This window comes from Lepisosteus oculatus, chromosome 1, assembly GCF_040954835.1.
Source record: "Lepisosteus oculatus isolate fLepOcu1 chromosome 1, fLepOcu1.hap2, whole genome shotgun sequence".
Taxonomy (NCBI): Eukaryota; Metazoa; Chordata; class Actinopteri; order Semionotiformes; family Lepisosteidae; genus Lepisosteus; species Lepisosteus oculatus.
Window position 1 is genome coordinate 60,458,731 of NC_090696.1, and position 16,618 is coordinate 60,475,348.

Consider the following 16,618-nt stretch of genomic DNA (forward strand, 5'->3'; position numbering starts at 1 on the left):
AAATAATTAAAGAACATCAACAATGTCATTCTGACTATATAAATACACCATTTGTTAAATTCAAGTTATTTGAGAACACAAATATCCAGCAGTCCTCAAATTGGATGGCTTCTCCATATGTAACAGAAATAATTACTTCACAAATTGATTTAAATCATCCTTATCCTCGTCACTTACCAAAACTCCTCATAGACTATAGTCTATTATGCAAATAAATTAAGCAGCTTCAGAAAAGAAAAATGCCTAACACCTTCCTGAAAAAAAACAAGACATGTTCTAAATGAAAAGGTCCAGCATAGAGCTTAATCCCCATTTTGATTTTTTCCAAAAGTGGATTTGTGCACTATCAGAAGGGAATATTATTTTGTCAACAAGCTGTAATGTGAATGTCAACCTCTGACATGAACAACCATGAAATTACCCCCTGAATAATATTCTTTTAAATCTAAATACTCTCTAATTAAATTTATTTTCTTTATTTTAGATTACTTTAAGAATATTTTGGAGAAAACACCAATCTGACTGAAATTCATGACTGAGATGCCTAATTCTTGCACATCAACTTGTGGGTAATGATGTATTAAGCATTCTTCCCAATAGGTAAAGTCTTTGAGGATAATCTAAATACACATCCTTCATCCATTTGTTCTCAATGAACTTTGAAATGCACCTGTTTAGATTAGAATAATTAACCAACATGGTAAAACAAAAAAAGAGACATAGACTATATAGAAACAGGATGTGTGAGGAGCAAAACAACACAAAAACTAGCAAATCCATCCATCCAATTTCTAATCATTTCAACCAATTCAGGGTTGTGGAAGGGGATGAAGTTTATCATAGCAAGCAACACGCATAAGGCAGGTAAACCCTAAATGGCATGCCAGTCCATCACAGAGCACACACAGACTCAGACAGACACACACACTCACACCAGGGCCAACTTTCCCAGGACTAAACTAGCGAATCTAAAAACAGAAATCTAATTTTATTATTCTAAGACAGCTTCAATGAAAACAGAACTCTTTATACGTACAGTGACAAATACTGTACATTAAAAAGATTAACATATGAGCATGGACAATCACATTCACTCTATGACTCCAAAGAAGCAAAGCTCTTCTGTTATGCATCATCACACTGCATCTCATTTCTGCTGCACAGTTCTGCTATGCAAATGGGCCACAATTATGTTTCTATTAAACTACTGTTAGAGCTTTTTATCACAGTAAACAGAGCTCCTCATTGACAAGCTGCTTCCTTATCTGAAAACATTCAGTCACCAAAGCAGGACACAGTAGTGTAGAATTTATTTCTTGTTTGCTTTGTTTTATATTTGGCTTAAACAAATTTTAAAAAAGCAACAACAAATTAAATGCTTAAAAATCATTTGGCTTTAAAACTAAAAAGACACCTTGATATTAGATATTAATTAAAGCAAGATATTTTGGGGATACATCTTAATGACATTTTTTGAAGCACGTGTTGAGTGAAACAAGCATTTTAGAATGTTCCTGCAAGGAAATCAATCCTTTCCACTGAGGTATGGATAAAATAACCCATAAACCATTGTTTGAGGTTTACTTAAAATTCATTTTTGGTAACTAACCTTATACTATGCATGGACTTAAAAGGAGACAAACACATGCTCTTAAATTAAAAGAATGTTGAAAAGGACACTATCTGGTAGGGGGTGATCACTACATGAATTACAGACAAAATATCAAAAGTAATTCTTAAATTGTGCATTTTTACTCAAGGCCTGTGCCACTTTAAATGCAACTATTAGGCTCAATTTTTATAATCTTCTGTAGTTCTTACTTCTGACATGCTGACTTTTCCAAAATGTTCATAAGACAGTGAACACTCAACGGCAGCTGCTTGAGATTAATATCCTCCAGTCTTTTTACAGTTTACCCAAAGAGTACCACTTGCTCCTGGTTGCAGGTGATTGCACAAATTGTTGAAGTGGCAATTAGTTTATTACAATAAATGACAGTGCCTCTGAATTTACACATGCAGTCTACATTGTGTAATTACAAACATCACAATATCAATAAATATCAAGCAGTCTATCCCTTTCACTGGTTGGCGAGGAGCACTATCATTTTAGAATCTATTATCTTAAATTGTTTGAAAAGTCTAAGGGTGTTTGAAGGGAGTTGATTTTTCAGTTATAAATATTATTCACAAGATTGTTTGGAAGCTTTTGGTTATTTGTATTTTCTTTTTCATTTTTACACAAAGGGATTTGTAAATAGGGGTGTAGGTTTACAATATATTGCAATATTATTTGCTGTGAGTGCTTATCAATAGACAGTCTATTTAAACTTATAACTCCTGTAGTTTGCAAAAAAAGAAAGATAGTTTTTGCAAATACATCAGCTTAGGATCTCCTTAAAACACTGTCTTTAGTTCTTTAAACTTGAGTTTGTGGAACTGGTACAATTCTTATAAAAAACAGTACAGTGTAATGATACACTAATGTGAAATTTTAAGGAAGGACAAATGTCTATTATTAAGAAAATAGGTAAGCATTATATAATAATGCATAAGTTAATGTAACATTCAGGTCTAACAGATTTAAGAACAAATTTTAAACAGACACTGAAATCACAGAAAAAGTGAAAGAAAATATAAATAAAGAATCATAATGGTTCATCAAAGTTATTAGTTCTTGTCAAACACAATCTAAATGTAGTGTTTCTCACTTTTCCTGAGCGACAACAGTCAACCAGCAAAGGATGGTCAGTTGCAGATGTCTACAATGGTTCTATAAATCCTATAAATATTGTTTTTGAATGTTTGTTTACTAAGGATGTTGACATTATATGTTTGGTTATCATCACCAATCTGACATGTTGTAACTGCAAAAAGAATTTGGACCTTCCGGTACAAATATTAACAGTTTGTTATTCCACACAGATGAAGAATGGAGAAATAGGACTCTTTAAAAACTGTGGAATCCAGAGAACATCTAATCATTCCTGGCTGACAAGTCACTAGCCAGTTAACACTGAAGGCAGACTTTCCCAGCTTACATTTTAAAACAAACAAAAAATAATGAACATAAGAAAGCAATAGAATTAACTTGCATAGGATACATCCACCTTCTTGGCATTTCAAAAGATATTTTTTTACATTAGGTAAAAGCATTAAAGTGTGAGCTCAAATCTCTCAAGTGCCATATGAGGTGACATACATATGTATACACAACATAACAAAAACATAAAGCAGATACAGTTTAGCTGCTAAGATTGGTAGCTTTTGCATGGAGAGAACTAATGAATTAAGATGATGTACTGCAGCATGGATATGAACTCTTGATTCAGCCTTTGAAAATGAGGATGCCGAAACATGACTAGAAATTAGTGTCTCCTTGTTTTCCTCATTACGGCTCTTAGAATCTAAAGCTATCCCACATGCCCACATGAGCTGGAGTCGGGGCAAGTAGAAGTACCACTTCCTCAGCTCCTAATTGATTTCAAAGGGAAACGGGGTCTGAATAATCAAGGATCATCAGGAAGAGGAGTGAGAATTGCAGAGGACAACAGTGACACAAATTGCACACAAGCACCCGGTAAAACAAAGCAGCCCGGAGAAGAAAATAAACCCATTTATTACATTGTCAGCCAGCGTCCTCACCTTCATCTGAGGTTTCGCCCAGAAGAGCTTTCTACCTATGATGGACAATATGACGCAGAGCAGGGACGAGAAAAAGGCTATTACTGCAAACACTAGGGCCCACGACAGACTGCAGAAATAGCAGGTGCTCTCTGTGGAAGTGCAGACCATGACGTGGATGGAGGAGCAGAACAGACAGAGCAGGTAGAAGGGCAGTGAACAGAGGGCCGAGGAGAGGGGCAGGTCCACCTCCGCTGCCCCACTCAGAGCCTCTGCCATGGTGATCAGTAGCAGGAAAAGAACCTGCAGGCACATGGAGGAAAACAGAGAACATCACATTACTATGGTAGTCACATTCAGCTTTAAAAAAAAAAAACATCAGTGGACATTAACTCTCCACAGATTACAACATCAAATAGTAGTGTGCCGGCTTCATATACTAGCTATGACTGAAGATCAGGTTTTTAATAATGCTATCATGACAGAAAGAGGCAACAGTTATGCAATTTAAAGCAGTGAGGAGAATGTAGTACTTGAATCACCTCTAGTATATATTTTTATTATTCTGGAAATTCTATCAGTTTTTAGACCACACTGATGATCTGTCAACAGCAAAACAAGTTTAAGATGCAAAAGGCTGCATTCTTCCAATCATAGCAAACCAGTTAACACTCCTGTGTAGTCATCAAACAAATACTGTATCATTGGATGCACTGACAACTGGTAGTTTTCCACTGATATTAAGAGACAGATGCTAACCAAACATCATACTTGTAGAACAGAATTTGTATGTACTGGCTCAGAAAAGCTGTTATAAGTTCTATTTTTTTTAAAGAAAATGTAAAATAGCATTGCACTAGGGTATATAATGCAGCTTTCAAATTTAAGGATTAAAAAGTGAAGTGTGATCCCTACCTTGCAATAAAAAGAGCAAAGCTGTTTAAAATGACAAATATACAGAAATACAGAAATTAAAGCACAGCTGTATTGTTGCTGTAATAACGTTTCATTACACCATTTGCTTTGCAGTTATGAGGAGTGGGTTATAAATTGGCCTGTGATCTGCATGTTTAAAAGTAATGCTCCACAATTAGCATATTCACTAGGCTTCTCAAACGGGTTTTAAATATCAGTAATATTTCAGTACGACTGTCTGGATGCCTTTTTTACCACTTCATTCAATTCAGGGACATGGGTTTCAACCTTCAGTATATCTTCAGTTGTAACTACTGTATGTTGAAGCAGGTTACTTCTCAGCATGGATGCACTGAAGTGATTATGATTTTATAAGAACAACAGCTTAGCCTCTCTGTCCATCAAGAAAGTAACTGAAATCCATCATGACAGGGTAGAAGTGTCATCCTACAACCACAACACGTAACATTTTACTATCACTATTTTAGAAAATCCTTACATTGTGGATGAACAAAACAATTTTAGAACTATCTGAGATAAAGACAGTGTGCTGAAGAAGGGGACGAGCACCTTAATAGTGCAAACTGGAGGACTAAAAAAAGTGCTGCTGTCTTGAAGAACCAGGGGTTATTTAACATACTGTATATATACTGCATAGATATATGTATCCATAAGGATACGAACTTTGTATTATAATTTCATATGTGTTCTATCACCACATGCTTTAGTATTTAAGCAGACACCAAAAAGCTGTTTCAGCCGTTTCTGTCCACATGGTGATATTCCAAATTGTAGTGCACATCACCTTTGATTGTTCCTGAAAATCTGGGCTTCCAAATGCTTACTGTTGTGATAAAGACTCCCACTTTCCCTAGTTTTACAATTGACAATCTTTAAGCATAAGCTAGAGCAATTTCTATTTTGTCACTGTTCTGCATAAAACGCTGTAATTGAATTTTCTATCAGAAACTCCTTTGTAAAGCACGGACAGACTTCTATTGCTGTCATCATTTGTTCTTCAGGATGACTAAAGAAGAATGCACTGACTGCATTAAATGCAGTATTTTTCCGTAAGGTGAAAAAATAGTTTGCTTGGAGAAAAAAAAAACAACTAGAGAGACTTCTTAATGTCAGAAGGATGGGTCTCTTTAGATAGTTGATTTATAGTATGACAGTTCATCAAGTTCCTGGTGGACAGCCTTGAAAAATGTACTAATGCAAAAAAAAACTTTCGGTTAATATTGTTTTTTTTTTGCGTTAAATGTGCAGAAGAAATATTTTGTAAAACCACAAACCTCATAAAAATACACTGTTGAGAAACGATTTTTTTTAAGTTTAGATAAAGCTTCTTCTGGTGCATCATAGACAAAAAAGCTTTTTAAACACAACAGATTTCAAACACATGAGAGTATTTTTTAGCACTGTTAGAGAATACTGTATAGAATATAAAAGGCACATTGAACACACACAAGAGAACACCAACACAAATGGACACGCATATTAATGAAAGGGGGATAATTATAGAAATAAAACAAATAACCCCAAGCTAATGACTGCAATCACCTGAATGGAAAAAAATGACAAATGATGATTAAATCTGGCTACATGCACTACACTGCAATAAATAAACGCAACTCTTTTATGTCTTTTTGCTCTTATTGCAAACCAAGGGTCCAAGACTCCGAATCCCTTGAGTACCTTCTCTTGGGGACATTAGTTAAAAGCTGTCATATGGATGCCCTTGGATTTCTACCTTGACAAACTGCTGACAGCTACTCTTCTCCTATTTTTTTCTTATTATTATTTCGTTTCAGGTCTCAGTGGAAATTCTTAAAGCTTTCCAGACACAAAGAGATTTTCTTTTAGAAACTTTCAGATGTTTGTAGCATTTACTGCACCACTAATAACCGGCAACATACCGAGCATATTTTGAGGCATCAACAAGGTCCATCGCCTGCATTTGTGAAAGTATTTTGTTCATCAACACTGACTTCAATTATTCAAACACCTGCACTCAGTAACTATTCTCCAAAGACTTTTGAATTTTAGAGATTTCCAGTTTATAGAAAAACAAAATTGAAAAGAAAGTAATCCACTCCTCTAGAATATAATGGTAACAGATCTTTACCAGTCTTCTTATGGCTTCTAATTCTGGTTCTCTTTCAATCCTTAACCTCCTTAAAAGTGCTGCTTTTGACACCGTTAACCAAGACATCTTACTTTTTCGTCTTGAGACTGTGTTTAGAGTTTCTGACATTGCTCTTAAATGGTTCAACTCTTACTGTACCTCACAGATCGCCGACACTTTGTCTCTCTTAGGGGTTTCAGTTGTGAAGTTGGGCTCATTAAGTCTGGTGTTTCTCAGGGCTCATTACTACAACATCCTTCTATTCAGCATTTACATGTTCCCACTTGGTCAGCTATTAAGATCATATGGTCAAATTGATAATTCCTTAGAAGATACTCAAATCTACATACTAAACTAAATCTATACTAAACTTGACATTGAAGTGTCCCTCTCTGCACTGTCTAATTGCATCTCTAACATAAAAACCTGGATGACTCAAATTTTCCTCCATTTAAACCGTGACAAGCCTGAAGTCACGCTTCTCGGCACATGTTCATTCTTTCTCAGTCTTTTTTTCAGAATTTAGTGTTAGGGTTCAGTGATGGATGTCTATCAAGTTTCAAATGCATTTTAAAGTGGGACCTACTGTATGAAAGTACAAGCAAGATTTCCTAGAGGTAATAGAAAATCGTGCAGTAACTATTTCAAAGATTTGCTATTGTCAAAAATCAAAGAAAGGATTTTCTACTCACTTGGCTATAAAAAATTAATAATTTAAAGTTTTAGTTACATTGTCAGGCTCCACTAGGCTATTGATTAGCACTGGTCAGCCTCTAGAAGATTTTACAAATATAGTATGTGAGTCTTCTTTGTACCACTGCTGCATTTCATGCCATTCATGTTTTTTACCCTTATAGTTCCAAGATTCTGACAACATAGAAGATAGTCATTCCATTCAGCTTTCCATCAGCTGTCACAATTTTTTTTTTAAAAAATGCCTGCATTTCTCATGGTTGGGAACAAAAAGGAAAAGAAAGTCAAAATTCCAAGCATATATAACTGCTTTTAGAAAAGTGGCTAGTGTAGCCACCTGAAACGACAAATAAGTTGACTAAAGAAGCTTATGAACACAATTTTTGTATGCTTTAATTTAAAAAAAAATCCTGCAGTAAAGGCATTTAGATTCATTAGTCATCTAATATAAACAACCTCAGTGGTATCAGTTACTGGTAGTTGCCGTGGAAACCCCCCAGAAGATGAAAAGTGAAGACAAACATATATGCAAATCTAGAAATATGTGTAATGCACTCTAATGCAGGTGTTAATTGAAGGGCAGAGGAAGAAAAAAAATGATTTTAAAGACAGTACAATTCTGCAATAAAGTTAAAAAAATGAAGACTCTTCCATTTCCAAGAAAAAACAATGAACTGCACTTTGCAGCTCTCGTTAAGTGATACAAGATGACAAATGCGACACTGGTAAAAAGACTCACAAAAAGATTTTTGCAGAGCAATCTTTTCAAGTGATTTTTTTTGCAACATTTTCTAGCGTAGTCGTCTCCCCTCTTAGCTCTGCCACTTTGTACTCGAAAATACTACATTTCCAAAACTGGTCTTGGCAGATCCCTTAGCCTTCTTATTTCTGCTTAAACCAAGCTTTCGATTGCATAATTTGACACTTTAATTTCACATTTTTATAATTAATTGTCCGTTGAAAAGCAATAAAAGGCCCAGTTAAGCACATTATTGTTTCCATTAATACATCAGTTGGACAACTGTCAGCTCACTTGGCACGAAAACCAGAAGACTCAGAGATACTACAGAACCAGAGTAGAAAACCCCAGTATTTAACTGAAAAAGATTTCCCTTTGGTTCCCAATCAATTATTTAATAGTTCTGTTTTCTGTAAATTTACTGAATGCCACACTTTGAAAGCACTTCACCCATACGACACTGGTTTTGTTACAGTTATAGTATAAAACCTCCAAAAGCTGTATACTGTAGTTGTACAGCTTAATGGTTTTTATTTGCTTTTAAAGCAAGGAAGATTAACAATAAATCTTAGTCTGCATATAAACGAGCTGATTTTGTACTGAAACCTGAAAAATGTTGGCAAAGGAAAATAATTTAAAATGATGTCCAGCAGTATGTCAGCAGGGGAATCATTCTTACCTCTAACACAATGCTCATGCCCACAATCATTGAGTACATGTCATATTTCCCCAGCTGCTTACTGAGGGATTCACTCATTGACTTTAAGGCATCCATGTACTGCTTCAGCACTTTCTTTCCCATGTTGCTCAGGACCTCTGACGTATTCCCTTCTAAATAAAGCTTCATCCAGCTGCCATGGGACTTCTCAGCTATTCTGAACTGCTCATATCCTGGATCTGTGAAGGTGAGAAATATGACACACATCACAAAGGAGACAAACAATTACCAAGAAAAGACTTTGAAAGTGGAAAAATACTGTAACACCAGTATGATTATCATTTCCACAAAGGAAGCTGGACATTCATAAAGCTCCCTTCACAATGCATGGACAAAAAATTCAGTGACCTAATTTCTCACTTGCTCCTCAGGAGTGTTAACAAGAAAAAAAAAACCCAACATAAAGCATCATCATTTAGATTATTCATTGTACATCAATATATGCCTGCATTCAGCCTGCAATACTGTATATTCCACAGAATACAGCAGGCTAAAATATTGAGAAAATAAGGTTAAAAGATCAACTTTCTTTGCTTCACTGAACATTATTTGCTATGCTGTTACTAGAGCTCTGTGTGAGTGTTATGTTTTGATAAATATTTGAACACAGCTACCCCGTAAATTATACTTAGTATATACCTTCCAGGCATTTAATAACCCAACTTTCTTGCTCAAGCAAATTTGCCTCTGAGTCCAAGCAATCTCTCTCTCTCAATGGAAAAGCATTATGGCCAAAGATTTTTTTCTTTTTCACAAAATGCACCCCTGTGTAAAATACACTTTAAAATCATCAATCTCATTGCAGGATTAAAACAAAATCCATAAGGAAATTTTACCTACAAGCATTCAAACACACTATCATGTGAAGAATTTTAAGATAGTCCTCTGCATTGAGTATGTATCTCTCCCTTAGGAAAGCTATTTGCTTTTACTTTGCAGTACTTGCTTTTCTTTGTGTAGTATTTTTCAGACTTATTCATTTATTTTCAGACAGTATTCATTTTTAAAATGGATATTCTGTGGGACAAGCCCCACTGTAAGTCACTTTTACAGGCTGCATTTGGTATTATACTCCTACATAAACAACTGTTATTAGTGGGAAATTAGCAGAAGATATTCTAAACTGGAGAAGAGCCTTTTATACCATAAGAAAAACAAAAAGTATTAAAAAAACAATAGACATGCAAAATGTATATAATTTATATGTAAAAAAGAGATGCTTAAAATGTCTGTCAATGCAATTGTGTGTTAAGGTGAAAAGTCCACTTAATCAAAACAGTACTTGAGGTCACGTTTATCTTTCAGAACGTGCTGTGCAGACAAGAAACAGCAAAATTCTGAATAAACGGAGATTAAATTGCTGTATCCCAGTATTTATATGTTTTCCTAAGTGAGTAAATTCAAAAGCTTTATACATGTACATGTTTTTTATTTCTAACATAAAATACAAGTATTAGTAATTCTTTTTCACATCATTAACTAGTTTAGCAAGTATTGCTCAACAGCGTCTTTATGGTAATATACTGTATGCTTCCACTACTCTTTTCACTGATAAAAAAGTGAGCAATGTAATATTAAACTAATGGAAACTGGAAAGGAGCACTGATTTCAAATTGTGTCCAGTCAGATTTATTTTCTAGCTTTAACTGTCGGTGTACATTACTTAATAAAATATCACAATTGTTTACAACTTTTACAACTATTGAGGTGTCTCAAGATCTAGAGAAAATGGTCAACATCTAGCAAGTGTCAACATTTGCAGTTCTAGGGATTTCAGAGTGAGTAAAAACAATGTGTGGAAGACAAGGTGTTTGCTGAGCTGTAGGAGGTCTGAGGCACATTGATCAGAAGGAATTGTCTGGTATACTTTAGTTAATTTAGTTATTGTTAAATCATTAAGAGTCATCAACAGTCCAGGAACACATGATAAAAAGACTAAATAAAGGAGAATGCAGAAAGGAAGAAGAACTACAAAGAAAGAAGCAAACATGTGTCAGGCAAGATGACCTAGTTTGAATCAACATTAAAGACCGGATTCTATTTGAATCTTGTCAAGAGAACGTGCCATTCTCTTGTTTTAGGAAACTCTGATTTCCTTATAAGAAATCCCTAAGTTAAAAACATCCTCTATTGGTTAGTACATGCAAATTTTAGAATAGGGAGATAAGATCCTATTCATTTTGGAGCATTCAGATCGGAAGAGGGAATGTTTATTTTGAAGGCAGTTTTATCACTTTTGGTCTGTGTTGGCATTATAAAGGATATCTTAGTACTGGGTTAGCAGTCTGAGTTGGTCTGGTTAGTCATGACATAGGCCACTGAGATGTCTTGTTTGTAAATAGGGTAACTTATACATTGGTTTGTGTGTTGCTTAGTGTGTCTTACTGTCATTAACAAATAATTCATATTTGTTTAACCCAGTGTGCCTAATTTATTACTCCATGCTGAAAAAAAGAAGAAAGAGAACACAACGTTTCGGCCGTGGAGCCTTCTTCAGGTGGGAAAATATATATATATATGTTTATCTAACTGTTTGGAATATGTATTTATATTTGTTGTTGTTTTTTGTTCCATTACGAAAACTAGGCAAGGAAGAGTAAGTTTATATAACACCTGAAGAAGGCTCCATGGCCGAAACGTTGTGTTCTCTTTCTTCTTTTTTTCAGCATGGAATAAACCTATTACTTGTTCCTTTGCAGCCTACACATGCTGACGCAGCTACCCACCTAATTTATTACTCTTTTGCCAAAGCTTTGTCAGAGAAGAAAGAGAGAGTGCCTCCAATTACACCAACCACTCAGGTATATTTTTTACATATTTTTACAATTTGGGGAGTTATGCGTATTTTACTTAATTATCAATTATCTTGCTTTGTATTTGCCATAAGTCTCTATTTTCCCAACCCTATATTAATAACAGTGCTGTTCTTAAAATCAGGAGTTATATAAACTTACTCTTCCTTGCCTAGTTTTCGTAATGGAACAAAAAACAACAACAAATATAAATACATATTCCAAACAGTTAGATAAACATATATATATATATTTTTCAGAACAGATTCACCCCAAAGGCTAGAAAGCAGTGACTGAATACATAAACTAAAAAAATATTCTGGAAAAATTCATGAAATTATTTCATAGAACAGGATCCAATTAATAAAGGAGTATAATGAATTGCAAGCTGTGGTTTAAGAGGATATTAGAAAGATCGAGAGAGAGAATATGGCAATAGAGACTAAAATAATATATTCGCAGCATTACAACAGCAAAAGAACAGTAAAGGACTCAGAAAGCAAATGGCTTCAGAGATAAAATGGTAAATGTCTAGACAATGAAAGCAAAATGACTTGATGTATTAAATCTAAATTGCACGTATTCGTATTTTAGGGATTCAGGTTTTATGCTTTTTTGTTAATGGGTTCATTAGCACATTTCCTATGTGGGACAATAAAATCATACGAGAGAAGATATTTAATGTAGACAACTGCATATACAGTACATGAATGTAGCAACAAAAGCTATAAGTAGATTATAAGAAATTCTCTTTTTGAAGGAGTTATAAAAACTCCTTATAAAAAAGACTTGGGTATCTGCTGACACATCATTTTCATTGTCCTGACACAAAAAAAGCCAGTATATTGTTTGGATATATATTTAAAAGCCACAGAACTTAAATCAAGGGACATTATGCTACATTTATTCATACCAAGATGCCATTTATATTACTTTACACAAATTTGGTCACTAAGCTATAAAAAATATTGCTGCTTTGGAATGAGTGCACAGAAGAGAAAGCAGATGCAAATCTAGGCTCAAAATCCAAAATGAAACATAAACCAGAAGACAAATATGGGTAAATAAGGCAGGTGGTTTTAAACATGTTATCATTTTACAACTGTTACAACCTGGCACAAGCTACCTTGGCATGATGCTGAAGATATGATGCTGAAGATAATACCCTGATTTCTTTCAAGAAATGGCCAGATGAGATCATCCGACCAATTAACTAGTATGCAACCAAACGAGTCTCCTCTTACACTTTCATCATTGGCCTTTGTTAATTCACTGTTGGATGATAACATCGCCAAGAATCGTCTACGCGCATCAGTTTCAATCTGTCTAAATTCACAATCTATTATTCCAGCACATTTCATGATTTTATCAAGTCAGGTCATCTTCTTGTTTGCTTACTTTTTTAAATCCAGTCGAGGATTCAAGAGAGCCATATCCATTCTGCTACTTTTATTTGCTGTACTCCAGCAATGAGAAACATTTGAGAATGAATTCATGCATTTCATTCTGCCTTTTTAATTTGCACTATATAACACTATACACTATGCTAGAGAAATGCGGGATTATATCAGACTTCCTGAATTGTTCTTCCTTGTGCTCTATGTGATGCTTCACATGTGTGCACTGAACTCTCAGACCACCAGTTAGATTACAAAATAAACTGAAGGGAGGGCCAGTGCCTGGGGCCTGATGTCCTGTCCACTCCAGATGCTTAAGCGTGGCTCACACAAAAGCACTCATGTTCAGCATCTGCCCTGTGGTTTCAGTTCCCAATTAACAGTGATGAAGTGCCAGACTATCATCTCTTCTCTGGAAAGAGAGCTGAGACAGTGCCAAGTTACAGCTGCCGAGCTTGTTCTCCTGCAAATAAGGACAGCGTCATCCCAGGTCCTACAATACCTTCTCTCAGAGTGCAGATTGCCACCAGAATACATTTTTACTAGCTTCTGTAGCACAAAGCTGGGCTCTGTCATTTCCTTTTGGTTTTACAGATTAATGTTCAGTGGTCCAAGAGAAAGCTTTAAAAATAGATTTTAAAGCAGTAATTCAGTTTTTCAGATCCAGAGGATACATTATCATATTTCAGAAGAAAGAAAAACAAGAATATAATACCTACAAAGACTGACATTACTTGATTTAAGAGGCATCATGTTCACTGCAATGAATGCATTTACACAATTTTTTTTTCTTTACAGGGTCTGAGTATTGTAAAGCATACTGAAGAAAAATAGATGATGACAGTATTTGTAAAAATCTATATTGTTATGAATAATGCAATTTAAAAAACATTTATCAGTGACCTGTAATTATATTACTGTAAATGTCAATGGAACTATTTCTTCATGCTCTAGAATGGAAAAAATGGGAAAAACAAACAGGGTTTGAATTTTTTTTTTCTGAAATCAAAATGGAATGCGAAGCTGCTAGGGTGCCATGGTGATGTACAGGTTTGTGCTGGAGCCCTGGGTTGAAGTTCTGGGGTGCTATCTGTGAGGAGTTCACATGTTCTCCCTGCGTTTACATTGGTTTTACTCTGGGTGCAGTTTTCTCCCACAGTCCAAAGACATGCTGGCAGGTTAACTGGTTAACTGATGTTTGGGAAATTGGATTCAGTGTGAGTGTGTCTGTTACTGTGTCTGTGTGTGCCCTGTGATGGACTGGCAAGCCTGTCCAGGGCATATCCTGCCTTGCATCCAATTCTTCTTAGGGCAGGAACCAGGCTACTATAAATCAGAATCCGATAAGTGGATACTGAAAGTGACGTGGTGTGATAAAATAGCTGTATCACAAAACGTACAATATAAGGTCCCATTATTGACAGAAAAAATGTGGTCAGATACACATAACATAACAAGAAACAGAACTCCCATCCGTAGTTATGTTCCTCAGCAGGTGTGTTTAGTGAAACTTGGCCTTATGTCCTGGCATTAAAGAGCATGGACCAAGCCATTAATCTACTATGGAGAGGGATTCTCCAAATGGTGAAACATAATTGGCTGGGTGAATGGCTGCGAGCACTGAGAGCTGTGCCACTAACCTCATCAAGTCTGCAGTGCCCACCATGCATCTCACAAGGTGTAAAATAGCTCTGTCAGAGGAATTGTTGGAGAACATATGCACAACCTTCATCCCTCCTGTGCTGTGATGGGGGTTATAGTGGTGAGCCAGTTTGATTAAGAAACAACAGTTCCAAACTGGGCAGCATAAACAAGAAGATAATTAGTGATTTCAAGCAATTTTCAGAGGACTTTAATCAATTACAGAGTAAATCAAATTGTAATACATTTGATAAATGATGCATGTGTGTTTTGATTACTTAATAAATCCTTATTTACCCAAATGGGAAGATTAAACTACACACTTACACAGTATCTGGGTTACTCATGTTCCGTGTTTCACAGAAGAAATAGCCATCAACTAATAGGATATCTTCACATTCAAGACAGAAAACAGGGCTTTTATAGACTTTTAGGTCAGAAATGTTATATCATGTCTCTGTTCCCTCTCTTTAGGAGAACAGTCTCTCCTTTCCTTTCTCTTTTATTGAAAACCTTGCGGAGGCACTGACAATAGAGCTGAGAGTTTTGGTGGCAACCACACTATTTCAAAGAGCAGGACTATAGCAGGACTATTCCCCTTCATTTAGAAGAGTAGCCACCAACCAATGAGACAGTATAATAATGTGAAATGCTGGCAAAAGTGGACCATGGCCAGAAAGCCTCACTGTCTCTTAGACAGAGCCCACTGAGTAGCTCAAGGTACCAGCTACAGGTATATCCATGAGGTGCTGTAGAAGCACAAAGAACCATGTGGAATAGCTCATCTAGCTGCAGAACAGATGGTGGAAATAAATGTAAAGAGTAAATGAAAAAAGAGTAAAAGAGAAGAGCATTTGCGGTGTGTAGTATATATAAAGGTGCACAGAGGAGCACAATATATGAAAATAAAGAGGCACACTGAGGCTTTGAGGTGTTCCAGGAGCTCCAAAGTGCATGGAGAATGGGGAGGAGGGGTTTCATGTGGAAATCGAGGGGCACAAATAATAAAAGCAGCATTTTAGAATTTATATTATAATTAGGTCAGCCTGAGATGTATCAGACATGAATCAAATGATCTAAATGAGGAGGACTACCTCCATCACAGTATAAATGATGAGTTAGCTGCAGTCAGACTACTTTTCCATTCCTGGTAGTTTATGCTGCAGTGTCCGACTTTAATAATGATTTACATGAAGGGATAATGAAGGAATCAAACATTCAGCAAAATCCATGATCAGATCAAGGGCATGTCACATTTACATGAAATAAATGACCCAAGTTAGAACCAGTAACCCAGTTGTATATTTTGAGGTATATTAAAAAGGAACTCCCAGTTAATATATTCAATGTTGAATAAAAGCGTAATGTACTACAATTAAATGTATTCAGATTTCTTCTGAATTCTAATTGGATAATTACAGCCAAGGTTTTAGCAATCTGACAACTGATCACAGCTGCTATAACATTTCTTTCTTTCAGGCAGTATATTTACAGCTATTAAAGACAAAGATCAATCTAATCAGCAAAGATACCATGGAGCGACAGAGAAAAGTCTAATTAATGCATGTCAAGGTTAAGCAATTAACATAAACCTGAATACTATGCAATTTAAGATACTGCACATGTTCTAATGGTCGCTGGAGTAATTTTAGCTTACTGCAGAGGTTCTTGGCAAGATTTGACGTTGCCAGTTTCTTACACAACAGTCTCTGAATGCTTTGAGATTCCTTCTTCACTACTCATTTGATTTCAAGTGAAACAGATGCTAGTCAATATTCTGCACCAACCATAAAGCCTCTGGAAAGTGTCGAATATCTAAAACCTCTGGAAAGTGTCGAATATCTGATAAATATCCTCAATATTTCCAGTTTTATTAAAATAAAAGGTTATATCACATTTATGCTACAATATGCTAAGGCTTTGCATGTACCATACTTAATTACACCTCTATTTGATTGTCCTTGGTTTTAC

The 16,618-nt window shown here is 35.5% G+C and overlaps 1 protein-coding gene across 1 annotated transcript in view; it reads right to left on the reverse strand.

Annotated features, from left to right (window-relative positions):
• Window positions 1–16,618, reverse strand: part of pigg (phosphatidylinositol glycan anchor biosynthesis class G (EMM blood group)) — a 135,561-nt gene that overhangs the window by 58,966 nt on the left and 59,977 nt on the right. Inside the window, exons 7-8 of the mRNA XM_069190969.1 lie at window positions 8,779–8,996; window positions 3,646–3,927 (exon numbers count right to left, since the gene is read on the reverse strand). Coding sequence (XP_069047070.1) covers window positions 3,646–3,927; window positions 8,779–8,996 — 500 coding nt within the window. The remainder of the gene's footprint in view (window positions 1–3,645; window positions 3,928–8,778; window positions 8,997–16,618) is intronic.